The following is a 26,691-nucleotide window of genomic DNA, read 5'->3' as shown; positions in this document are numbered from 1 at the left end:
CTGAAAATTTTAGATTAGTGCAAGTCAAATGGTAGGATGGAAGAGACAGGCAAATTTAAATATCTGGCACATGGGCCACCTAAGTTCTTGCAAAATAGAACCAGCTCCTTGAATTTCACGTTTTGTGACAGCAAAAAGACCAATGTTCATTTCAGTCATATATTTGGAGGCTGTGTATTAAAATTAATAGCCAAAACTTCTGAATGATTTTTACTCTCCCAGACAAAGCTGCTAAAATAGTTCAGCTAGCTTATTCTACACTTTCATAATCATGTTTCTGGGATAATCTAAATTTGTGCTATTAACTGAGAGAAGAGGTTTCTTTTCACTGCAGGTTCATTAGTTGTAACCTCAATTTAGTTCCCATTTTGATCTCCAAAAGAGATGTACAATAATCTATAAGAAATTTCTGGAAACTTAGCTCTGCGCAGAATTACCAATATTATTGGCAGCTGGGGCTGTTGACCAAAAATCTTCACAAGCCCCGCTTTGACAACAGTTTGATTCTCCCTGGGCAAAATGGCATAAATTATTCTACTGGTATTTTTGCCATATCTAAGTATCCATCACCTTTCCTCAAATGAAAGTTGCAGTTTAGTTAATCCTCTCCCGTTCTATATAAAAAGCCTTGAGCACTTCCCAGCTGGATGTGATAAGCACAAACCAGGAGGTTTTCAGGCCCTCTGCCTCTCAGGGAAGTAGATCATCCTGTTACTAGTACTTCCCTTGAAAATCTCAGAGAAAAGTACAAAATTCAAATAAAAATGTATTTATCCAGATGTATTTGTGAGGCATGAAATGTTACTAATTCCGTACTGTCCACATAAGCTTAAGAAAACTGGAAAAATGATGACAAACTCTAGTCCTAAACTTATCCTTGATAATATATGTGCAGGGAACACGATTGCTAAGTCCAGCAAGGAAAGATTGAAAAATGGAAGCTAAGGCTGAATTGATATGAATTCAGGTTCAAATACACTGTATTTTAGCATGAGTAATCAGATACTATGTCAAATTAATGGATCGTTTGTCAATAACAGTCACAATGTTCTCCTAAATGGTAGTCACAGTACAGGATAATTCTCACTTTAAATAGGAGTCAATGCCTATTCTATAACTTGATCTAGGAAGGGGATCAGATGAGGCAACTCAGGTGCTTTCTGGAATTAACTTATTCTACAAATGTCTAAATTGTGTATATGGTACTCTGGCCATAGTGGTAGGACTAGGCTGTTGAACAATGACGGGGATACCTGTAAGATAATTACTGTAGAGGGGAGGAATGATAATGGCTTAAATGGAACCAACAATGAAAACAAACAAAAAACCCCAAACAAACAAAAAATATTTACAGCTCAGCTTAATTAAACTAAGGAGTAGGTAGAAGGCCATAAAAATCTTCATTTCATGATAGAAAGACTAACTGGGGCCATATAAGTAGTTATTTTAATTAAATATCTGAGTCTACATGGTGATAAAATAGCAATATATATGAGAAATTACTGTTTTGTTAAGTTTTCACAGCTCTCTACATAGTCACTGGAGAGCTACTGTTAGAAGTACTCTACTATGAAATTACATTTTCACTGTTAATATCCTATTTTAAACCCTTACTTAATGAGGTTAAATTTCAGAAAAATATAAAGGCTATAATTCAAAAGTAAGTTTGTAAAGCACTCACATTTTACTAATAGTTGGAATTATTTTTCAAGGTTAACACTGTCAAACACTGTCCAATGCCTCAACTAAGTTGTGTTATGTTTAGCTCTTTTCTACACACCGTTAAACAAAAACATTAAAAACTGTAAAGTGCATAGCATTAAACATCACACACTTTATTTTAACATAGCGGATATTGAGTTTAAAGTAGCAATCGCAATTCATCATCCCATTATTTCCCACTGTCTGCAAGCTCCATTTACCATCTTGTCTGGTACATTTCAGGTACGCAGACAGGAAACCCAATCCAGTTCAGAAGTCCAAACTCGCCTGTTTTTGTAACTTCATTGTGCTCCAGTTTCCTTGTGCAACTCATTATATTTGGCATTTATCACGTAAGTATATTGTGACTATTTGCTTCACAAAAACTAATCACACATCATAGGCAAGCTTATGAATTCATAAGGTAGTTTATATATTCATAAACTGTGGTTTGTCTATTGCTGTACGTACTATTGTATTATGGCATATGACTCAGGCTGCTCTTGCTCTATGTAGTAAAGAAACAGGATGCCAGCTCAGAAACAAGTTACTAAAAATGTGTCAAGTGGGTCAGTTGGAATATGAAGACAAAAAAAGGAACCACTGCGAAACTATTCTGAGGGAGCTGGTCTGTGCTCACAGAAGGAGCCTGCGACCTGAAATACGTATCCCTGTAACACTGCAGACCCGCTGCTTCTGGCTTCTCGCTGCCTGGGTGACAGGGTAGGGTATGTCTGTGGTCTCTCTGCGTGGAACAGACACTTTTTGGCTGATAAGAATGGCAATTCATTTAAAGTCACATTCAGCTCCTGCAGGCTGCTTGGCTTTTGCTTAGTATGGACTCTTTACCTACCAAGTCTGTAGTCAGTCTGTGCTGACAGAAGTTTCTAGAAATACCCCAAGACAACCAGTAATAGCACTTTACGGCACATGCCTGTCTCATTCTGCACTTTCTGCTTAAATGCCTGAGTTATTAACATTGCATTAATAGGATCTATTTGGATTGTTCATCTCCAGGGTTTCTTAAGAAAGAAGTGAATTTGGAAGTGCAAAACTGCATTAGCTGGGGTTTTCTTCAGTTATTAGTCCACAACTGATTTAATATTTATGAGAAAATGTGATTCTTTTACTTGGAAAATGTGAAGAAAGTTATTAAGTTAACATAAGCCGGATAGCTAGTGTTTTAATACATGTAGTGAAAATTTTCAAGTAAAAAAACTGAACTAATGCTATCTTCCTCATGCAAAATTTGCACTTTTATTACATACTGTCTTCATGCTCTTACTGACATGAAATAGTAGGATAAAATCATAGAGATTTCCGAGTATTGCCAAATAGACTACTTGAAATCAATTCTTCTTTACTTTCAACTATAACAACCTGAACACCCATTGGAATGCAGCGAATGGCTGACAAGCCAATCAATGCTAGAAGGACCAACCAAAGGCTAACTTTATTTTGTTTGGTATTTTGCAGTGTGTGAGACTTCAATTACAGATCATATGCCGTGGCAGGGATTATGTACTTACAGCATCGTTCCTGTGAGCAAAATTGAACTGATGCGATTCAGTATGAAGACACCTGAAGAAAATGAGTATAGCTGATACAGGGCTCAAGATTGTTCAGTTTTCATGGTGAACACAGATTATCACAAAATAACTGCATAAGATGATGCTCTAAATATTAGACGGCTCCATCACAGAAAGGTTACGTCTGTCACATAAATGAAACAGAAAAAAGGAACTTATCCATAGGATTTCAGAAAACTAATGGCAAGTAATTACTTAAAATTTCAAACTCCTCTGAAGTAAATATTATTCTTCGTAGAATAATTTTCTCACTGACAACACTAATGTTCAGATTACATGTATGAATGGCAATTTGAAAAGGAAGTGAAGTCTGTCATTCACTGCAGTTCCTGCGAGAGCTTTTCAGGCCACAACATATGATAAAGTTAGTTCCCTTTCTGAAACTTGTATTCGCGCAAGCAATCCTCACTCATATTAATAACTACATTAAAGTTAATGAGTCTACTAGTGAACATACACACAAAGCCACATCCCACTGTGTTGGTCATCTCAGATGATAAAAAGAGATGTAGGATGAAAAAGATAGTTCTCACATTGGACACTGTGAGTCTGTGTTACATGTAGGTCTGTGAAAATGTGTGTTTAAAGCCTACACTGCTGCCTTTTAAAAAATCAAGAATCACGTTTAGATAACTATTGGAAGGTTAACATACGGATAATATTTTGAACATAGTCATCTGACTTAGGTCCGTATGTAAAGCAATGCTAACATTTGCATTAAACCAAAATTGTTCATAGTCCCCTTAAAAAAAATTGCCATTGATAATCCTTCTGCTAGGTTAACCAGGAAATGTGTGTGTGGGTCCCTATGGAAATAAATACAGGTAATGTGTCGCTAAGTATCATGTTCTCCATGATACTTAGGAATGGAAAAATTCTCACAATATTAAAAATTCAAATATTTTAGTAGACTCAAGTATTTCTTCCCTATCACTGTCTATTTAAAAAAATTAACCACTTAGTACTGTTTAAAACTTAATAGTGTCTGAGGGTAGAGCTACTCTTGGCTTTTACTCATTAATTGCTCAGCTTGCAGAGAGCAAGAAATAACTCACAAAGCAGTCCGAACCCACACAGAAAATCACAAGATTCAATGCAGGGCAGGTTAAAGCCAGTGACACGTCCCACAAAACCAGCTTCACTGTGTATACTCTGGTATCGTAAGTGCATGTAAGTGCATATAATAGTATTTTGTCCGGAGAACAAAATATTAACAAGACACTGCATCCCCTCTGAAATCCTAAAATCTGTTGGATAAATATTAATAGCCCACGCTAGTCCATTGTAAGTCAATTCATGGCTACCCCCGTTGTCCACATTACGTTTTTACAACTAATCTCACTTTTTGTAAATGTATTCCTATGTCAGACATAGAAGAGGAAACGAACAATTTTATCGCTTACCTTGGAGTGTGACAGGAAGTTGTTCAGTAATGTGGAGTATTTGCTGGAAGTTATGTGTGAAAACATCTACCTCTTGTGTTCAACGTTGGAACTGCCACAGACAAGGCTAATTTTCATTAACCAATCTAGAATAAAACTGAATAGCTGTTATTTCCTTTTGACACCGATTCATACTAATAATACAGGTCTTTGTAGTGGAAAAAGAATGTGGATCTGCGGACAGTCCTTTATGGATTCTAACCCGAAACATTCTATGATTCTATGATTTACACATCAGGGCACAGCTACGGCTGCTTGCTCCCAGGGAATAGGGCCAGGCCAGGAAATCAGTCCATGTAAGAGAAGTTTCAAATGGATTGGTTTGCCAAAGCAAAGTTTACTTCAAAAATCACAAAGTAATTTCAAGTGGGAAAAAAAGAAAAAAAGTGCCTGATGAATATAAATTTTTATTTTGCCACTTGGAGGCTTAGAATTTTAGTTTACATTAAATGGGTAAAAATGAGTAAACAATATCAAAATCTTTAGCAAATCAAATTTGATGTCTTTAACCTATGCATTGTGGAGAGAATAGAAAGGTTTTCTATTGTGTACTCCTCCAGCCCTTCTTTGAAAACAGTGTTTTCTAGTTAATTTTATTTCTGACTTCCCATTTTCTGTTCCATGCAGCTTTTCTAATACTTTTTCCCCTTACTGCTGTAGAAGAGATTTTCATGTAGCACTTCCATGTCACAATCTCGATTACAGGAACGCAAAAAAGGCCATAGTGGGTCAGAACAAGAGGCCATCTCTTCGCCTCCGTTCTCCAAAAGCAGAGTAAGAGTAGAGCAAAAATAAATAATACTTTTGAGAGCTCCGCCAGATTTTTCTCAGTGTTTGGTGTCAAATTTTCTCTGCATTTCTGTCATATGGGAAGTTGAGTGCCACTCAGAGGGATGAAAAAAAAAAGAAAACAACGTACAGAAAGAAATTAAGAGCAGTATTGAGGAAAATCCAAAGTGCAGGAGATGTCCTCAGGCAGCCAGACTATTCAGTTACTATGTAGCTTAAAGCTTAAAACTATTGCTGTTTCTGGAAGCCTGAAAGTTTGTCTCCATTTAGAAGTGTTTTACTGGTGTACTCTGTTCTGGTGTTTGTAACTACCTACCCCTTAAAATGAGAGTGCCTGAATTTATACACCTTAATTCTTTAGCAAGGGCTTGGGAAAAAATAGCCTGCTTTTAAAGGTACTAATTCTGATTAAATTAATTTTTGCTGGAAAAGGTGTAAGTCCTCATCTTTTTTGAAAATTGAGCTCTTAAGCAACTTGATTGGTAAAATGCAGATAAGAGGCAAAAAGCTGTCAGCCATCAGAAGAACCAAGTGTGAATGGGAGCTTGAGTGAATATACAAAGAGGACTTCTAGGGACCCAGATTTGCTGAAAAAGTGGCCTGGAAACTGTGCAGGAGGAAACTGCTATTTGGTCTTTGTCTCTCTGTTTTCAGGGAATAGGATATTGTATATAAAACTGCATCAAAGAAATGCCTTTCTCAAAGCAAAATGAAGGCTGTTTGGTATCAAGGGTGAAATCTCTGGTCCTTTCATCCTCCCCAGTTCCCCCAACCCCACATCTAAGTGAACACGTGCATGGGTGGGGTAGTGCTCTCCAATGCTCAGTGTTACCTTCTGGCCTGGAAGAAAAGCCCAATACACAAAACTCTGCTGAGGAGTACCAGATGCAGACCACCCTGGCCTTTGTGTAGGTGTGGTATTCCCTCTTGTCCCAACTGCATTCCTCATTCCACTCCCATACTCCCACTATCCGGACTAGTATGCCAGGTTCATCTACGGCATATGCTCAGTTCTACAGCTTCAGAATAGTTGACACACCTTTGGTGTGTAGAGCTGCTCCTTTTGTACAGCACTGGCCGTTATTTTGACTTTGCTTATCCCATTTATTTCTTCTTCTAGTAAACATAAGCATGAAAAGCCTTGATTATTGGGTAGCAACTCAGACCAGTGACAAGCAAGTATCTTTAACTGATGAACAATCAGCAAAAGGGGGTAATGGAAATGCAGCTGTCTTCTTTCACTAGCATTTCTTGACTCAGTCACTAATGATAAAAAGAAGGAAGAAATGCAGATATCAAAGGCCATAGAAGCAGAAATTTTCTGATGAGAATGGTGTCAGAAGGTTTGCATGACATAATGACAAATCTTTTAATGCTATATCAAGGTCTGAAAGGAAGTACAGTATGTCTAGAACCTCTACTCTTCTTAGTTGCTGGTTGCTTTTCTAATGTTTGAGTAATACTCCTATCTCGAAAGGCACTATTTCATTTCCAATGAACTTTTGTAAGAAAGCTTTTCTCTTTTGAGTTCAGTTTTGGAAGAAAGAGGTATAGAAGGCAAAATAGGATTTTGTCTCTTCAGCATCATCATCTGATTTCATATTTCTTTCATACAAAAATGAATGACTAAAGTAGCTTGGAATCTAGAATCAAAACCCTAGATCGTAGTTTACTGCTACAGAGGAAACAGAATTTCTGTATAAGTCATATTGGCTGTTTTGACTGAAGCGATGAGGAGTGAACTGCTTTGTGGAGCACAGGATCTAAGAACTGTGCAGCACCAAAGCCTTACAATTGAAGGACTAGAAAACCAGCAAGCTGGGACTTGGTGTCCCTGAGAGCAGAACAGATGGGTCATCCTAGATATAACATCCTAGGTATAACGTCTCAAGTACATTTTAAAGATAGCCATAATAGGAGTGAACACAAATTTTCTTTTGCAACTTCAAAGGCAGAAATGGCAAACAAGACCTGAGGGAATAAATAAGACTGAAAACAAAAGATGTTTCTGTTTTTCTCTTGAGTAAAACAGGAAACCTCACTTGAAGTTTCAGCTTTTGTGATCAGAATGGGACGTGTAGCCTGACTGGCCTCATACGTGGCATTCTTCAACTACAGATGGGGTAGGCTGGTATGTTCCTGTTTTTTAGAAGAGGAAACAAAACCAGAAAGGTAAGCATGACTTTAATTCCCATTCTATTGGACTACAAGTCTTTGGTAGGAGTTGAACCATGTCATTAGGTGATACATGTGCTAATTTCTTTCATTATTCTTGTTATTTCTTTTGTATTGCATTGAAATTCCTAGATACAGTGTATGGGCTGTTAGTGCTCCACAGAGCACTTCTGAGTGGTTTGTTCAAACTTGGCTTATCCCTTGCAGTTTCTCATTTTTCAGCTGCTGAACTGTGTTATAAGACAGCAAGATATGCATACATTTATGTAGCTGGAATAGGAATAGTGAACTGAAATATATCACATAAGAACAGTTGCACCTGCAAAGGTCCATCTAGCTCCAGATACTTAAATATAAGTATCTCTAGTACCAGATTCTCATGGAGTAGTATCAAAACAAGGAGAGTATGTAATAGTACTTCTCTTCTCTGTAATCAACTTGTGGTTCAGGAACTTCCTCAGCCAGAGATGTTATCTTTGTATTTAATAACCTTTTCTTCCATTAATTTGTCTTTTTGTTCTTTGAACTCATGAAAACTTTTGCCATCAACAATATCCCATGGCAACTATTAAAACCCACATTTCAGTTGTGCTGTAGGAAAAAAAAAATCCCTTTATTTTGGACATACAATCTACCGGTTTCATTTGATGCCTCCTAGCAGATGAGAAAATGAGTCATGTTCTCTGTGCAATTCATGACTTTAAAGATCTCTATCATAAAACAGGCAGATCTTCATCAAATGTCTCTCTTCTAGGCCGCAGAGTTCAAGTCTATTTAGGTTTTTTCTCATATGTAAGTCATTCTTAATCTCTCTGTATCATTTCAAGTTTTCTTAAGTGCATCATGAGGTGTACTGACCAGAACTACACATAATCTGTCTTTAAATGCAGCCTGCATTATAAAAAGGGTTGTGAATTCACACGCAAAATAGCTTTAACAATAAAAGTTTGTAAATATGCACTATATTTCCTTTATTTCAGTCTTCAAAATAATAAATGAGAGAAATCTACTTTTCTTCATATAACTTTTAAGGAAGTTCCTTCTTAGACGTATGAAAACATGACATACTTTACAGTGATTCAGTAGCACTGAATAAGTGCAATAAGGTGCCTAAGCAGTAGCACGAACAAAAATCAGAGATGCCGTCTGATATTTTCACAAAAATGTTAATGTAAAATTATTATTTTTAATTTATAAATTCATAGTTTAAAATTTAATATGATCGTAGTTATAAATACCATTACATCTTAATATTAAATTAAATTAATGTAATTAAAATAATCATAGAATCATAGAATCCTCATGGTTGGGCCTTTGAGATCATCGAGTCCAACCAAACAACCTACAATCTCTGCCACTAGAGCATGCCCTGAAGTGCCACATCTAGATGTTTCTTAAACACCTCTAGGGATGGTGACTCAACCGCCTCCCTGGGCAGGCTGTCCCAGTGCCTGACCACTCTTTCAGTAAAGTAATTCTTCCTAATATCTAATCTAAACCTCCCCTGCCGCAGCTTCAGACCATTTCCTCTGCTCCTGTCATTATTCACTTGGGAGAAGAGGCCAACGCCCACCTCTCTACAGCCTCCTTTCAGGTAGTTGTAGAGGGCAATGAGGTCTCCCCTCATTCTCCTCTTCTCCAAACTAAACATGCCCAGCTCCCTCAGCCTCTCCTCATATGACCTGGTCTCCAGACCCCTCAACAGCCTGGGAGCTCTCCTCTGGACACGCTCCAGGTTGATTATAAATTTAATAATAATTTTATAATTGTAACACTTATAAAAATAAATGTATTTTAAAAGAAGAATTTTCACATAAATTCTCTTCACTTTGGATTCTCTACATTTTTTAAGAAACAAGACATACATCTCATCTGAGAAATAACAGTTAATTATAGGAAAAAAACCCTTCAGATTTAATTAACTAAATAAGTGGACTAGCTTTAGAATCACAGTTGTAGGGTTCTGAGAAACCCTTATCTCATTCCAAGACAAGCCAGAGATATTGTTCAACAAGAACAAAAGTTTCCACAGCCTTTGAAGTTCCAGGTTAGAAATGGTCACTATTCAGACATGACTGCAAGGGGAGTCTCTGACAAAAGAAGGATGGATTCATTTTTTTCCTAGTCTGAAATAATCTTCTGTGGATCCAGCATTATTTCCAAGATAAATCTTTCAACTTCCTCCTTCGTGATTTGCCAGAAAAATAATTTATTGGCCTTTTCACCCCTTTCATATACAAGTACACTTGAGTGTAGGAATTGCTTACAGACCTGATTCTGAGCCAGTTCATTATGTTCTTTACAGAAACTATTTATGAATTATCATACATTAAAAAAAAATAAATTCCAGTAGGATAAGTAATGTAAGTGTTTCACCCTAAGGAAAATGTGAGGAGTTAACTGTTTCTTGGCATCGCACCTCTATTTTCTCACTTTTTTAGTCCTCCGGTAAAAGACTCTCCTATGTTTCTCCTCCAAATCCTATTACATTCTGATGAAGAATTTTATTTCCTGTGATCACTACCAGCTGAAAGAGCCCTCGTGTTTTTCTGAGCCTTCATTTCTCATTTTTGCTCATTCTCATTTCTAAAGAGAACTTTCTCCTTTATTATTTAATAACAGGCTTCACTTCAGATTTTATTTTTACATTATGGGTCTGCTTCTATTACAGTCTGATTAGTTTGTGTCCTCAAATTGCACAAAAAAGCTAGAAAAGAAGTTAAATCTCCTTGGACAGGGACTTTTTTATTGCATACTCTTTTCTCACCCTAAGGGATAGGACACATGCTGAATGCTGCAGAAGTAAGAAGGTGGTATGTTGGAAGGACATTGTGCTCCAGCTACAGTGGAAAGTATTTGGATGCCACACTCATTCAATATCAGTAAAACCTGTTCCCATACTGCTGTAAGCTATACCAGGACTGATGCATACTTGACCCCAGGCGAAGGAAGTCACAATGTACTTACATTTAACCTTCTCCCTGCTTATGGACCAGTTGCTCAAAATTGCCTCATTTCTCTTTTTATTGTTGTGGACATTTTAATTGCTGTTTACTCAACAGTAAACTGAATTCAAAACTCAGGAACTGAATAGAGGTTCTCTAGGATAGGTGTATATTTCTGTATGCTGACTAGAAGATACAGACACATTCCAAGAAGAACTAATCATCCTGACAATCTTTCTATGAATATTCATCCCTTTATTTCTGCCAAACAGCTCACTTGCAGTACCAATAGAAAGCGAACACAAACACAAACATGTATTATCCATTCTAGTACAGTTTGAGGGTAGAACATGGAGGATGTGCAGGTGCACAAGAAACATGAATATTGAAGTCCTTAGCAAGTGCAACCTGATTTTCTTTTAAAACTCAGGAACCAGTAAGACAGTTGGGCTATTTCCAACTGTCAAGGCATGTATTTCAAAGGCAGCCTACCTCAGTGGGGTTTCTAGATAATGGCTAGGAGACAGCACAATAAAGGAGATGTTATAACAAACACATGGACCATGTACATGTACCTCCTTCTCAAAGCATTTAATCCAAACTAGCTTAAAAATACCTTTAAATAAATGTGCTAGCTTACAAACTTTAACTAGTGAACTGTGAAATACCAATCAAGGCAGAAAAACTTCTGTTTTAATCTGTCAATTAAGGCAATTCCCTGAAGAAGTCTGGAGCCAACCTCAACACAGTAACCTTACCCAGTCAGATACGTTACAGTACAAATTGTTTATATAGGCACAAGGTTTTAAAATGTTTAAGTTGCATTACTTAAAACAGTCAAATATTTTGTTCTACTTAGATAGACCCTGTGCTTGTCTAGATTAAGAAAAGCAGAAGAGAAATTGGGAAACCCATGCTCACAGTCAGTATGCTAATAGATCCAGGGGGAAACCTGGAATTGATGTGAACAAGGTAGATCAAGAGTGAATCTGTAACTTGTGACTGCATTAGAAAGGCACTTGTGGCTAGCTGGGGTATTTGGGAGAACCCACCACACCTAGCAATTTCTCCTCCTAGTTAAGATAAATCTCCTGAGATACCACAATTTTTTCTCATTCTATAGCCTTATGTGGGTTTTTTAAACTAGGATACAGTGCAGTAAACATTTGAACGTTGCTTTGAACATTTTGAACTCATTACTTAAGTTCTGCAAGCATTACATATGACTGGGAATTTGTTTTATTTGTATTTGGAGATTTTTGTATTTCTGTAATAGTTTTGAATATAATCTTAATCTTTTTAATTCCAAGATCTTCTCTATCTAAAAGTAAAATCTGATTTTATGTATACATGAAAAATTCTAATAATACCTATTTGCTTGTTTATGCTTGAAGAAATTACAAAGAACTCACATAATTTAAGAACTGTTTTATTTTTCAAACATTTTATCTTTTGTGTTCTGTTTTTGCTTTTTGCTTTATACTTTTCCTATTTATCATTTAACCAAAATCTTCGTAACTGTTCAAAGGCATGTTAATTGATGAACCCAGAAGACACATAATGTGTAATTTTAGAGTTTCTAGGATAGCTGTAGGAACAAAAGCGAATTTGGAGTCTCCTGGTTTCAACAGCGCATGTGTGAGCAGCTCCTGTGGATAACATGGTAGCCAGTTGTCCTAAGAAGGAGTGGAGAACAGGTGCTTTTGAAATAACACTGGTTATTTCTACTTTTCTATTTCTACTTTGTGTAAGGGTTTTCCTGAACTACCCTGGAATACTAGCAGCTGAGTTGAGTTCATGCTGAAAAGGCTGAAAATCCATTATTCCAGGTTAGGGAATGAGTTCTCAGTGCTTAATTTTAAAGTAACTGATTATACATCAGATTTCTAGATCATTACTGAATGAAAAGTCTTCATATTCAGAAGTATGTATTGTATCATTACTTGTCTTTCATTAGCGACATTTACTAAAAAAAAATGTTTAGTCAAAACTCTTAACACATTTATGTAGGATCTGCAATACTAGCACATTTTAGATATATCAGAAACTGTCAGCAAAATAGAAAATATGAGCAAAGCATTTAATATCTTGACATTTCAGTTATACAGAGCTTGAATTCCATTAAAAATGAGTTTCCTTACCAATGCCTCTCCTTTTTCATGACAAATAGCGTATTAATAACCTGAGCCACAAGAGGGCACCAAATAAGCATTCGGCAGCCCACCTCAGCTTTTACAAAAGGAATATAACTTTGTAAAAAACCATTGCAAAACATCTTCTGCAAATGCTTCATAGAACTGAACAAAGTTAATGTTTGTTTGAATTACAAAATTAGTTTGCTGAGTAACATGAATATTTTTTCCCCTTAAATGCATCTGTATATACAATAAATGACTTTTGATGAAAATGCATATGTATTTATCCATACAAATACATCTTTCCTTCCATAGAGCCTTGGAAGTTATTGCTCAGTCCAATGATTTTTTAAAAGCTATGTCCATACATGACATATCATATAGTTGTTTACAACTGTAAATGGAAGAGTAAGAAACTGTGCCATTTATCAGATACTATAGAAGTAGCCATTGCGAAGGTAGTACGAAACTTGGAGGTGAAATGGTTTCAGATAGAAACATGATGAGTGGAAAACTGAGAGGCAAAAGCCTTCTATGTTTCCTGTTTTAAGCTTTGTCTGTTACTTTTTTTGTGCTGCACAAAAACTGGAAATACAGAATACTGTAATCAATGATTGTAAGTGGACAATTTATATTTGGTAGTAATTTGTGTTTCATAATTCAGTAGTTCTGATGTAATTTTCTACAGGTATAATTCCAATGTGCAAATAGATAATCACTGCATGGCGATTTAAAAAAGTTAATATAGCCAGGAAAAGGCTATTCATTGAACAGTTGTGGCATATTTCAGGGTAGAACTAGATAGCAAGAACTGATGGCAAGAGCTTACAGCTAGTCTTACTAATAGGACTTTTTTAATGACACTAAATAAATCTTCATATAATATTTGCTTTCTGTTCTCTCTTTCAGTTTTAAGGCTCTTCCAGGCTCTGCTTCACTGCTGTTATTTGCTCCCCTTCTCATATTACAGTCCCATGATCATCCACCTCAATAGCCCATTTGTCCGCTTTTCCCCATGTTTGTACTCCCACAAATTTCTCTGGAATGTTCTACAAGTCTATCGTTCTTTTTCTGTTACCCCTTCCTCTAAGATTACTCCTTAAGTCATACACGTAATAATAAAAGAATTAGTTTATTGTACTTATGATGTTTCTTATTGCTAACAATAAATACTTATTTTATAGATTTATACAAAGAAACAAGCAGTTTAAACCTCTTGCTTCAGAGAACAGGGAGGTAGTCTTAAAAGAAACTAGATTGATCTACCTGTCAAACTGTGGACTTGGCCTAGTATCATTTACCCCTTCCTCCGCTGTATGTGCCTTATACACAAATAAAAGATGTAAGCCAGAGGCCCCTTCATGTAAGCATAATCACATTTGGGACCAAAGTTCAAGTGCTCTTACTGTTACATTTTGAAATTAACGCATCATTTGAAAAACAGACAGAGACAATTTCTAAGGACTGCTGATATGAAGTCTCAGATCTCTCTGCAGATCAGAGCAACATCTTAAACTTTTAGGAGAGAAATAAGTATCCATTTTTGTCTGGTTCAGACCCAATTCTTCAGCAGGCTACTCTGTTTTTTGATCCTTTAAAACTCAGGGTGTAGGATGTGGTCTGACTTGGTATGAGCGAGAGGTGTCCGCCTCAAGTCACATTATCGGAAGAGTATCAACAGTTACTGTGACCCTGTATGGTAGTTATAACAAGATATTTCCATCTAAGAGGAAGAAATAACGCAAACAGCAGGGCAAAGATGGAAGTCTAAAGGACCAACAGGTAAAATGGTGATGGTCAAGAATATTCACACCGGGACTTTTACACTCTTAGCCATGACTTTCCAGGCACAGTGCTACAAAGAAAAAAGCTGTGAAAGATCATAAAACAAAACTGAAATATTGGTGCCCATAAAAAGGCAACTATTGAGGACAACTGCCCTTATAGCAGCCCTGCACTCTTAATAAATCCTGTATTGGTAACTGCTTTTTGTCAAGTTTATTTGCTTGACAATGACTTGGTTTCAATCAGAAATCTACAAGTTGCTGAAAGACAAGCAAGTCAAAAGGCTGCTTCAGAAAAATATTATGACAATCCATTCCCCCTCCCCCCACCCGTTTTTTTTTTTCTCTGCAAGATAAAAAGTATTGATTGTGAACTGTAACCTTTTGGAAATTAGTTTAGTTCTCAGGATGAAAAGGTTGGGCTCCACTAATGTAAGTTATGTCAGGAGATGGATAGAAGGGCATTTAAATGAACACAGATTATTCCTCAGACACTGGGGGAAAGGGGGAAAGATACATGTAGGAATCACGGAATTTTTCAGAGTTGGAAGGGACCTCTAGCGATCATCTAGTCCAACTCCCCTGCTGAAGCAGGATTGCCTAGAGCACATTACTCAGGGCTGCATCCAGGCAGGTCTTGAAAGTCTCCAGAGAAGGGGACTCCACAACCTCCCTGGGCAGCCTGTTCCAGTGCTCTGGCACCCTCACCGTAAAGAAGTTTTTTCTCATATTTGATCGGAACTTCCTGTGTTCCAGCTTGTGCCCATTAACCCTCGTCCTGTTACTGGGAACCACTGAAAAGAGTCTGGCTCCATCCTCCTTAAACCCACCCTTTAGATACTTGTAAACGTTAATAAAGTCTCCCCTCAGCCTTCCCTTCTCCAGGCTGAAGAGTCCAGCTCTCTCAGCCTTTCCTCATAAGGGAGATGCTCCAATCCCTCAATCATCTTTGTTGCCCTACGCTGGACTCTCTCTAGTAGTTCCCTGTCTCTCTTGAACTGGGGAGCCCAGAACTGGACACAGTATTCCAGTTGTGGCCTCACCAGTGCAGAGTAGAGGGGGAGAATGACCTCCCTTGACCTGCTGGACACACTCTTCCCTATGCAGTCCAGAATTCCGTTGGCCCTCTTGGCAACAAGGGCACATTGCTTGCTCATGGATAATTTGCTGTCTACCAAGACCCCCAGATCCTTTTCTTCAGAGCTGCTTTCCAGCAGGTCCACCCCTAACCTATACTGGTGCCTGACATTCTTCCTCCCCAGGTGCAGGACCCTACACTTGTCCTTGTTGAACCTCATTAGGTTCTTCTCTGCTCCGCTCTCCAGCCTGTCCAGGTCACATTGGATGGCAGCACGGCCCTCTGGGGTGTCAGCCACCCCACCCAGTTTGGTATCATCAGCGAACTTGCTGAGGATACACTCTGTCCCCTTGTCCAGGTCGTTGATGAATATGTTAAACAATACTGGTCCAAGTATTGACCCCTGGGGGACACCACTGGTTACAGGCCTCCAACTCGACCCTGCTCCATTAATCACATCCCTCTGAGTCCTGTCACACAGCCAGCTCTCAATCCACCTCACTGTCCCCTCGTCTAGTCCACATTTCCTCAGTTTCCCAAGGAGGATGTTGTGAGAGACAGTGTCAAAAGCCTTGCTGAAGTCAAGGTAGGTGACATCTGCTGCTCTGCCCGCATCCAGCCAACCAGCTATAACATCATAGAAGGCTATGAGATTGGTCAAGCATGATTTACCCTTGGTAAATCCATGTTATTGTAAAAAGAATTTAGAGGAAACTTTCCTCAGACAACTTCTAATCATCCTTTTACATTTTATGGCCTCCCACATGTAAACTGCTGCTGTTAGTCTAGGCTACCCCGCTGGTACTGTACCTGTGAGCCTGGAGGTCAGTGTGAGGTACCAACATTTACCGTGAGACAAGGAAATTTGCAATATGGATTACCAGAAGCAACGAACGAGCTGATGCCATAGGCCATACTTTGGATTTCAAACGGCTGTGCCCAAGGCACAGCAGCGGGCTGGGAAGCAAAGCTCGCCACCTCCGGGCCAGCCAGGCCCCGGGGCTCCGGGCACTGACAGGGGCCAGGGAACCACAGCTTCTCCCGGAGCTCCCCCGCAGGGATGCCGAGCGAGGCTGGGCTCCGCTCGCCTGGTCTAGGGGCCTAGGGGGGTGGGAGGGCAAGGAGACCGGGGCCGCTAAAGGCCGAGGCTGGACACAGCAGCAGTCCCGAGGCGGCGGGGAGGCTACGGCCTGCCTCCTGCGGGCGCAGCGGCTGCCCTCGCCCCAGGGCCGGGCGGCCGCGGCACCGCCACACCGACCCATACACCGCCATACCGGCACAGATACCGCCGCACGGGCCGGACACCGCCACAGCGGCCAGCAGCACCGCTACACCGGCGCGGGCCCCGCCGGCTCCTCGCGGCCCTCTGGCGTCAGCGCCGGGCCGCGTTGCCGTAGCAACGTGCAGGGCGAGCCGGGGCAAGGGCGAAGTTCCGCCCCGGTCGGTTCGGCCCCTCCTACCCGCCACGTGACCCGCCCGCCCCGCCGCGTTGGCGCGTGCCCGCTGCCGCTTCCGGGGGGAGGGCCGGGCCGGTAAGTTTGGCGGAGCGGGTGAGGAGCGTCGGCGACATGTCCGGTAACGGGCTCAGCTACAGCGAGCAGGGGGGAGAGGCGGCGTCCGAGCTGACCCAGGAGGCGGCGTCCACCACGAGCCCTTCGACTCCCGCGGCCTTCGGGCTCTTCAGCAGCGACACTAAGAAGTAAGGGGGGCGGCGGCGGCGGGGGCTACGTCCCTCGGGGTCCGGACGGGTCCCGCTCCGTGTGGATGAGCGGTGACCCGTTCCCTGGGCGGTGCTGGGCTGACGGGACCCTGCCCTCAGGCCCCGAGTGCGGCCTCGGGGCTGCTGCCGGGCAGGGGCGGCTTCCGGGGGCGGTGGCGGGGAACCGGTGCCTCGGTTGCCCGCTTGTACCCCTCTCTCCCCCGCCCCGCCCCGTCCCGTGACTCCCTGGAAAAGTTCGCTTGCTTACCCTCAGGGTGTTCGTAGCGGGATGGGTAATCTGTAAAGTTTTTTTTGTTGTAGTTGGTTTGTTTGAAAAACTGCTTGTCATTTTTGCTTTGTTTTGATATCTAACCGTACTGGCATTAGTTTAACTTTGCCTTCAAATGCATATAAAAAAAAAAAAAGTGCTTAAAACTGTTTGTGGGAGTTGTGGTTGATCATGGTGGGGTTCCCAGTTTGAAGTAGGTCTTAACAGTGTTGTGTCTTGGTCAGAAGTCAAAATGAGGAAATGGTGGAGGGAAAAAAAACAACCCAACCATCCGAAGTGCGTTGGCACAAAAAGCCTTCAGCTGCATTGGCACAAAAAGCCTTCAGCTCCTTAAAGAAAAAGTGAATTGGAGAGGAAAAAAATGTGTCTAAATGGAAGGATCAAGAGGTTTGCTAAGCTGGAATTGTGTCCTACAACAAATTGGAAATCTATTCCAAGAGCAACCAATAAAAAGCACCATAAACTAAGGTCTTGTGTACATTAGAAAATCAATCACTACTTCGTCAGTTTGATTGTTCTGAACAAAGAGAACATCCATGCTCTAGAAACCTCGACTGATGTGTTTATTTTTGTGCCACACCAAAGTAAATCACAACAACGTGAATCTACTGTCACTGTGATGCTTAACTCTGCGAGACAGCAGCTGATGGGCCTTCTCACTTTGCCAGACAAGTCACATTTTTCTTCCCTTGCTATTCCACTAAGTACTTTGCTTTTCCGTTCTGTTCCAGTTAAAATTTACACTGCTTTAGCACGGACACCCCTCTGCTGACTTGTGTTTTGTAGCTAATTTGTGTTGTTTGCACCCTTCCTTTGCTGTCCCCTTCCATAGAAACAACTTTGCACTTGATTTCTTAACTGTTGTTTTGCCACCTCTTTTCCACAGAGGGGGGTACCTCAATTGGTACCTCAATTACCACAGAGGGGGGTACCTCAATATGGCCATAAATGTCTATGTAACTAATTTAATCTTAGACTTCAGACTATTTTGCAGGTGAAGTATAGCGCGCTCAGTTTTATCAGGTGTGGAAGCTGAAGTGACTAATTCTACCTGAGGCTGCCCAATGGTCAGGGGGAAATATAGCCCTGGGGTTGTGTGATGTTTTGTACACGTGTATGTATATGATTGTCTTTCAGTATGGAAGAACCAGAATAGCTTGCGATATGTATGCATGCCTTATTAATTAATTGCTCCTCCAGGCTTGCTCTTGCACTTACAGGAGGGGAGAGAAGATCCATCCTCTAAAGGAAGGGCTTGAGAGGAAAGCGGGCATTGATCTCTGTGGTCTTTTTTGGCCAACAAACAAGTTCTTGTTGAAATAGGAAGTTATCTGCGATCAGACCTGCATGGGTAAACTCTGAGTGTAGATTGGATAATTGAGGAACAGACACTGTGCAGGGAAGATTATGAATCTTTTATGGTCTGAAAAAGCCTTTGGACTGCAAGTGAAGGTTATTGTTAGAAAAGCAGGCTGTCTTGCAGCCTGTTTGGAAAATGCATAGAAGCATATAGTGTGTATGTCATATAGTCCACTCTAGTAATAGGACGAAAATTCCTTATTGAGAAGCAAACAAAATTTCCTTTCCTTACAGCTGAAATGGAAATCTTCTTGGAACAGGGACTGTAGCCCAGATGGAGGATATCGTATCTTTTAGTGCTTGGTTTTGTGTTCTTTAAACTGGGCAGACCTGATCCCTCCCTACTGGTCATACAGAGAAGTGCAAGATGGGTCTCTGCATCTTACCTATTAAAGTGTCGGGATAGTGGGATATTCCACTGGTGAAAATAAAATTACCGTTGTGGCTTTTCTGAGTTTGTTGGCTGATCTCTCTTGATTGTTACTCAACACTGCTGAATATGATCTATGCTTATGTCCTATATTATTGTGGTGTTTCAGTGCTTGACAAACTTTTTTTGTTGCTGAGGAACAGAGGTTCTTACCTAGATCTACTGGTGGTACAAGAAGTACTCCCTCTCAGTGGAGGGGCAGACACATGATATACAGCCCAGAATGTTGCTGCAGTACTAAATGTTGGACCAGATGCCTGCACTTGCCTGTTGCCAGTTAATCTGAACAATATTATGTGGTTAAAGTAGAAATATTAAGATACTACTGTAAACACTTTCTTTAAAAAAAATCCAGTCTCTTAAAGTTGTCTCTCCTCTGTCATGGAGAGGAGGTAGTAAGCAAGCCAAAATGCTTCTGAAATAAGCAAATTGTTTACTAGAATAGACTGCCTTCAATCTTACAGCATTTTTTATATAGAATGACCATAGGCAAGTTGCAGACAAATGGGTATCAGTAGACTTAAATGTGAGGTCCGAAGCTCACCTAATATAAATTATTTGTTCTAACTGTTTTGTTTTTAGCATTTCAGTAGAAATACTCAGCTGAAGTACTATCATAGAAAAGTTCTGAGCGTTGTGTGGTGTTGAAAGCCCATATGTCTTATCCTCCTGCTAAAGCTGCCTTTTTTACCTTTAGCAATTCTATGATTTATTCATTAACTTTCAATTACAAATAGAATCTTCAGTTCGGTTAATGAACATAATATTTTCTTGACATGTTAGTGTTGTGGCTTGTTTGAGACACATGCTATCAGTATTGAAAATATCTCAGTGCCTTGAAACTTCTGTTGTGGTGACATCTTAAGTCTGAGTAAGTGGGAAAGATTGACTGTTAGAAGATCAATAAAGAGGAAATAATCACTGAAATATACAGTTATTTTAATATAAACAAGGTGTAATAAGTTGCATGCACTGTAGTGTGTTTCTCATTAGTTAATATATTGTATGTATCAAATGCAGTGAGGAAAAAAACCCAGAGATTTTAAAAATACAACTTTAGTCTGCTTCTGTCAGGTAACTGTGTAAATGTTCAGGACAAAAGTGTGGGAAGGAAGAGGTTTTTCTACTCTATTATATAAATTATTATTAAGTACAACATATAAAAAACTGTTTTCTTTCCATTTTTGACTAAACTGAAACTGTTCTCTAAGTTTTCACAACAATGTATGAGATGAGGGCTAGCTTTTTCTGTGAGTATTGAACTGTGACTAAAGAGGCAAATATAACTTGCCTATTTGGTATGTATTGCTTTTAAAAAGCCTTTTTGTTAGGTAGATCACTTCAAATTACATCAGAGGTCTATCTTGTGTTCAGAGGATGGAAACTTTGTGCTTATCCTGTTAAATATCTCAATAACTCAATAATTAAAAGATCTTACATACCTGAGATGAGTCAGTCTAAACCTTCTTGTGTGGAATGGCCCCCATTGCATCGCTGGAGATGCCTGTTCCTCTCCTTCCCCTCTCCCTTTTCCATGTGAGTCACATGAGTTGACATGTATGGTATTCCTTTATACAACTTCAGTAGATACATCTTAGGAATTTATTCGTGTGTCCAGGTAGGTGGTCTGACACTTGTCTGTGAACTGGTTATGTTCCAGATATAGGTCACTCTAGGTGCTCCAGATGTACATCATTCACATGCCCCAAATGTTTGAAAAAGAAGAAAAAGGATCAGGTTGTGGGCCACCAGAATAATGGAAATGGTCTGCAGACAAGTCTTTGCCCATAACAGGAGTTTTCAGCAGAAAACTGGTAAGAATGCAGGGATCACGTAAATGTTATGGACAAGCTGAATCCAGTTTGTGGACCTCAAGCTATTTCTCCATGGTCTAGATTGATAGAATCCATGAAATGAAATGAGCACTGCCTACTTGGAAGACTGTCAAGATCATATTTACTGTGTAGAGAGATACTGTTTGATGCACATGACCTAAGTTAATAAGATATTTTTATAGTTACACTAGGTAGTGTTGCTCTATGTAGAGGAATGAAAAGTTGAAGCACCTTCCAACTTTTAAGAAAACCTGGAGAGGTAATTAGTGACACAGAATGTGTGTTAATTGCATACATTACGGTGCAGCTATCACTGCCAACAGTTAATTGCAGGTGGACAGAAGATTTTCATCTATATTAATTGTATTTTAAAGAAAACTGACCTGCTTGTAATATTTAAATATAATAATGTTTGGTTCTTGGAAATTATAAAATTTCAATAATAAAACTAGCTATTGCTGTATCTAAACCAAATGTAAAAACTTACAAGTGAACCACATGAGTAACATCAGTAAATACCAATTGATAAGTACAGTGTTGAAGCAGATGGCAAAACTTATAACACACACTTTCAACTTTACTGATTTGCATCTTTAAACTGTATTCCTGCCAAGCAAAATACATTTGTAATTTATTAGACTTTTTTCCTGCAGATCTGGCTTATGCATTCTGTTGAGCTATTCATCAGAAATCTCAGCAGGGCTGCAAACACTTTTTTTTTTTTTTTTTCTTTTTGCTGAGATTTGCACAAGCCTGTTTTGCAGAGAGCTGATCTAAGGTGGTGATTTTATTAAGATACTCATTCCCCAATTCTCTGTGCAGAAGACTTTTCCAAATTAATCAGAGCTAAAAACTTGCTTTTAACAGCTGCCAGAGATGTTCTTGGAGTCTTAAATTGATCCAGTTTTGCCTTGGCATATCCTGTTCAACCAGTCATGGAAAGCTTGTACATAGACTGCCATTTGTGAAACTCTTGGAGGAGACTCCAGCCCTAATATTCGAACTTGATGCGTGTGCTAGCTCATTGGCACAACTACTTTCTTTCCCCATCTGTTCTAATGGCGCTATGCCCGCTAATATGGTGATAATGCCAGTTTCCGTAGGATGTACAAGCCAGCAAAGATGAATGGTTTGGATGAACTGACGACTCTACAAGATAAAATCTGAACCCTGTAGTCAGGACCAGGATAGGAACTAAATGCGGTATACGAACATGGGCATACTATTACAGAACACTTCTCCAGCTGAAATTCTTCAGATCTGATGGGAAGTGACATGCAGTGAATATATTCTTATTGCCATGCACTTGGCACATATGAGGATGCGAGCAATGAACTGTTGATTTGCTGTGGTTCTCTGCAATGCAGTAATTAAATTTTTTTGAGGCTTTTTTATTTCCCCAGAAAGGCAAGTTTTATAGTTTAAGGTCTTCGCTGTGGTTTCTGCGTATTTATTATGTTGTCATATGTTTGCCTTAGATGCTTGTTATGATCTGTATCCTGAATGGCATTAAAAATATGTTTCTGTAACACTTATAAAATAGGGCTGACACTTGAAAGACATTCCAGATTTTCTTAGTTCTTCTTTTCTGAAGAGTATCCTTGCCATGCCACACTGCAGTAGTTTATTGTCTTTGAGAAAACTAGAATTCTTTTGGCCTATGAAGATTTTTTTTTTTTGGTATCCTGATAGAATATGAACAACACTGTAATGCTCTTTAACAGTGTTTCTGAAACGTTGATGACATATATAAATATACTAATGCTGTTGTGGGTTCTGGCAGCGGCAGCACCCCCTTTGTGGTGGTATCTTTAAAAGAAGTCTCTTCACACCATTTTCAGGAAAGGTGGAAATAACTTACTGCTTCTCACTCTCCTTCACAACTCTCAAGTGCTGCAAAGTGACCTGCAAAAGTCTGCAAATTCTGATCACTGGCCTCAAGACAGGCTGTAAGTTGATAGAACCACTTAAGTGGTGGCACCACCTCAGATGCCACTCTTCCAGCCTTCAGGATACTGATCTCTGCCACCAAGAAAGATTTTTTTTTTTATTATTATTTTTTCTTCTCTCTTGCAGAAGCTTCCGTGCTGCATCGGAGGTGTGGGCACTATAGAATAGGCTGCATGCAGTGGAGCTGTGAGATTGGTACTTTTCATCCTTTCAGACAACCTTTCTTTTTGCTGGGTGAAGTAGTGTCTGTAACTATGGACAACAGATAATCATAGATCAAACACGGTCCTCTCCAGGAATGGTTTCAAACTGTTTCATCATACTAGCTGCCATCTGGTTAGAGCTTTTGAAATGCAGGTTGTTCACATATCTGCATCGATGGTGGTGGTAGCAGCAGCTTATAGAATCATAGAATCTTCATGGTTGGAAAGGACCTTTGAGATCATTGAGTCCAACCAAACAACCTACAATCTCTGCCACTAGAGCATGCCCTGAAGTGCCACATCTAGATGTTTCTTAAACACCTCTAGGGATGGTGACTCACCCGCCTCCCTGGGCAGGCTGTCCCAGTGCCTGACCACTCTTTCAGTAAAGTAATTCTTCCTAATATCTAATCTAAACCTCCCCTGCCGCAGCTTCAGACCATTTCCTCTGGTCCTGTCATTATTCACTTGGGAGAAGAGGCCAACGCCCACCTCTCTACAGCCTCCTTTCAGGTAGTTGTAGAGGGCAATGAGGTCTCCCCTCATTCTCCTCTTCTCCAAGCTACACATGCCCAGCTCCCTCAGCCTCTCCTCATATGACCTGGTCTCCAGACCCCTCACCAGCCTGGGAGCTCTCCTCTGGACACGCTCCAGCACTTCAGTGTCCCTCTTGTACAGAGGGGCCCAGAACTGAACACAGTACTCGAGGTGAGGTCTGACCAGTGCTGAGTACAGAGGCACGATCACTTCCCTGCTCCTGCTGGCCACGCTATTCCTGATACAAGCCAGAATGCTGTTGGCCTTCTTGGCCACCTGGGCACACTGCTGGCTCATGTTAAGCCGGCCTTCCACCAGCACCCCCAGGTCCTTTTCTGCTGGGCAGCTTTCCAGCCACTCTTCCCCAAGCCTGTAGCGTTGCTTGGGGTTGTTGTGACCCAAGTGCAGGACCCAGCACTTCGCCTCATGCAGTTGGCCTCGGCCCATCGATCCAGCCTGTCCAGGTCCCTCTGTAGAGCCTTCCCACCCTCAAGCAGATCAACAGTCCCACCTAGTTTGGTGTCATCTGCAAACTTACTGAGGGTGCACTCGATCCCCTCATCCAGATCATTGATAAAGATATTAAACAAAACTGAGCCCATTATAGGTGTTCATGTGCTTAGTTGCTCGAGCATTGTTCAGGTACTATAGTTTCATGACAGAGAACTGGGAAGATGCTTTATCCAGTTTTAACTTTACACTTTTCTATATGTTTCCTCACTGAGAAGGATGAGACTGTACCTAAACCATCAAGATGGCTATTGGCAAAGCAATCATTAAACGAGTTAAATTATGTTGCTGCTCAGGCTATAACTGGTCTTGTTCTTCTCTGTGGCTCTTAACCTTACAGAATACTATATTTATCTGGTTTTCCTCACATCTCTGCTGTCTGTCCTTTAAAAATTTGCTTTTTGGGTAGTATGTTTGTTTTTCAAATTGAAAAATTAGGGGTGGAGGAAAAGGAAAGAGAATATTTCTTACCTCAGTTCCTCTTTAAACCACGGAACAGCTATGCTCATAGACAAATGATTTGAGTCTCCCTTGAAATAATAGTTGAATTCTATGTTGGTGGTGTGAATTTGCAATAAATATTAGTCTTATAATGGAAGAGGATGGCAATACTGAATAGCACCACAAGATGTCGTTCAAACAGTTTGTGGTGTAGAATGAAACACAGTGAAGCTCAGATTTCTTAATTTCCTGCTAGAGGAAGGCCTCCAATCAACAACAAAATAAACTCAAATTGCAGCATGTACTCGCTGCCGTTTTAGCTTCCATGTTATATGGCTCTGAAATCAATTTACAGTTCCTCTTTAAGTGTTAAATTTAAACTTGTTTAGAGTTTACACAATAGCCTGAGCTAGACTAAGCCAATTTATTTAAAGGATTTTGCAGTGCCAGTAAAACGTAAAAATGGATTTTATTTATTTATTTACTTATTTATTTATTTTTAATTTTGCGGGAGAACATGGGACCTTCCATAAGACTGTGTTACTACTCAGGTGCCCAGATCAAAGGTTAAGCTCTCTGTCAGTGTGGATTTTCTGCTTCAAACCTGGTAATATTCGCAGTATTTGAAACTTCATGTTGGAAGATTTTGTTGTGCTGCAGGCAAAAAAAAATAAATCTTAGGGTGCTGTCCTGGTTCCGGTGGGGATAGTGTTAATTCTCCCCCGGAGAAGTATTCCATGCCGTGTGAGCCGTACCCACCCTGACCTGCCAGGGGAGGGGACAGGACATCGACGCTTGGATCCGGCTGGGGTGCTGGTGTGGTCGGGGAGCGGTGGTTCTGTCATTGTGTTTGTATATTCTTCTATCCACGTTATTGTTCTTGTTTTTTCTCGTTCCCTTTGCTGTCCTGTTGAACTGCCTTTGTCTCAACCCAAGAGTTTTGCCCCTTTCTTCTGATTCTTCCTGTGTTGGGAAGGCCCAAGCGAGCTGCATGTGGTTCTTTGTTGCTGTCTGAGGCCAAAGCGCGACAGATGCTGTGGTTAAAATTATGTTATCCAGACTGAAGTCTCCTAAACACAAGAGCAATGCAGTTGAAGTTACATAACTGAAAGTATGCAGCAGATGGAGAACTTAAAACAAGAAATGCATTATTAAAACTCTGTTGAATGGGACTCTTGTAACTTTTGTTCTTGTTCTGTAACAGCTGGTTCCATAATATCAGAACTGGTGAAGCTTGCTTCCTCCTCTGCAGTGGATTTGTTTGCCATTTCCTATATCTTAGAATCATAGAATAGTTTGGGTTGGAAGGGCGCTTTAAAGGTCGTCTAGTCCAATACCCCTGCAGTGAGCTGGGACATTTTCAACTGGATCAGGTTGCTCAGAGCCCCGTCCAACCTGACCTTGAATGTTTCCAGGGATGGGGCATCTACCACCTCTCTGGGAAACCTATGCCAGTGTTTCAACACCCTCATTGTAAAAAAACTTCTTCCTTACATCTAGTATGAATCTAACCGTTTTCAGTCTAAAGCCATTACCCCTTGTCCTATTGCTACAGGCCCTACTAAAAAGTTTGTCCCCATCTTTCTTATAAGCCCCCTTTAAGTACTGAAAGGTCTCCCTGGAGCCTTCTCTTCTCCAGGCTGAACAACACCAGCTCTCTCAGGCTTTCCTCACAGGAGAGGTGCTCCAGCCCTCTGATCACTTTTGTTGCCCTCCCCTGGACCTGCTCCAACAGGTCGATGTCCTTCCTATGCTTAGCACTGCAGAGCTGGATGCAGTACCCTAGGTGGAGTCTTGCCA

The 26,691-nt window shown here is 40.2% G+C and overlaps 1 protein-coding gene across 3 annotated transcripts in view; it reads left to right on the top strand.

Moving 5' to 3' along the window:
* The first annotated feature begins 17,135 nt into the window (after positions 1 to 17,135).
* The window catches only part of AP3B1 (adaptor related protein complex 3 subunit beta 1), a 178,508-nt gene continuing 168,952 nt past the window's right edge, over positions 17,136 to 26,691 (top strand). Inside the window, exon 1 of one of the 3 annotated variants that reach the window (XR_010069040.1) lies at positions 17,136 to 17,337. Coding sequence is in view for 1 of the 3 variants with exons in the window: in XM_063319823.1 (XP_063175893.1) it covers positions 17,207 to 17,337 (131 nt within the window). In the remaining 2 variants the exon portion in view is untranslated. The remainder of the gene's footprint in view (positions 17,338 to 26,691) is intronic. The other 2 variants (XM_063319823.1, XM_063319824.1) reach the window with 2 other exon arrangements.

Source organism: Chroicocephalus ridibundus, chromosome Z, assembly GCF_963924245.1.
Source record: "Chroicocephalus ridibundus chromosome Z, bChrRid1.1, whole genome shotgun sequence".
Lineage (NCBI taxonomy): Eukaryota > Metazoa > Chordata > Aves > Charadriiformes > Laridae > Chroicocephalus > Chroicocephalus ridibundus.
This window is presented reverse-complemented; position numbering and strand designations above follow the sequence as displayed.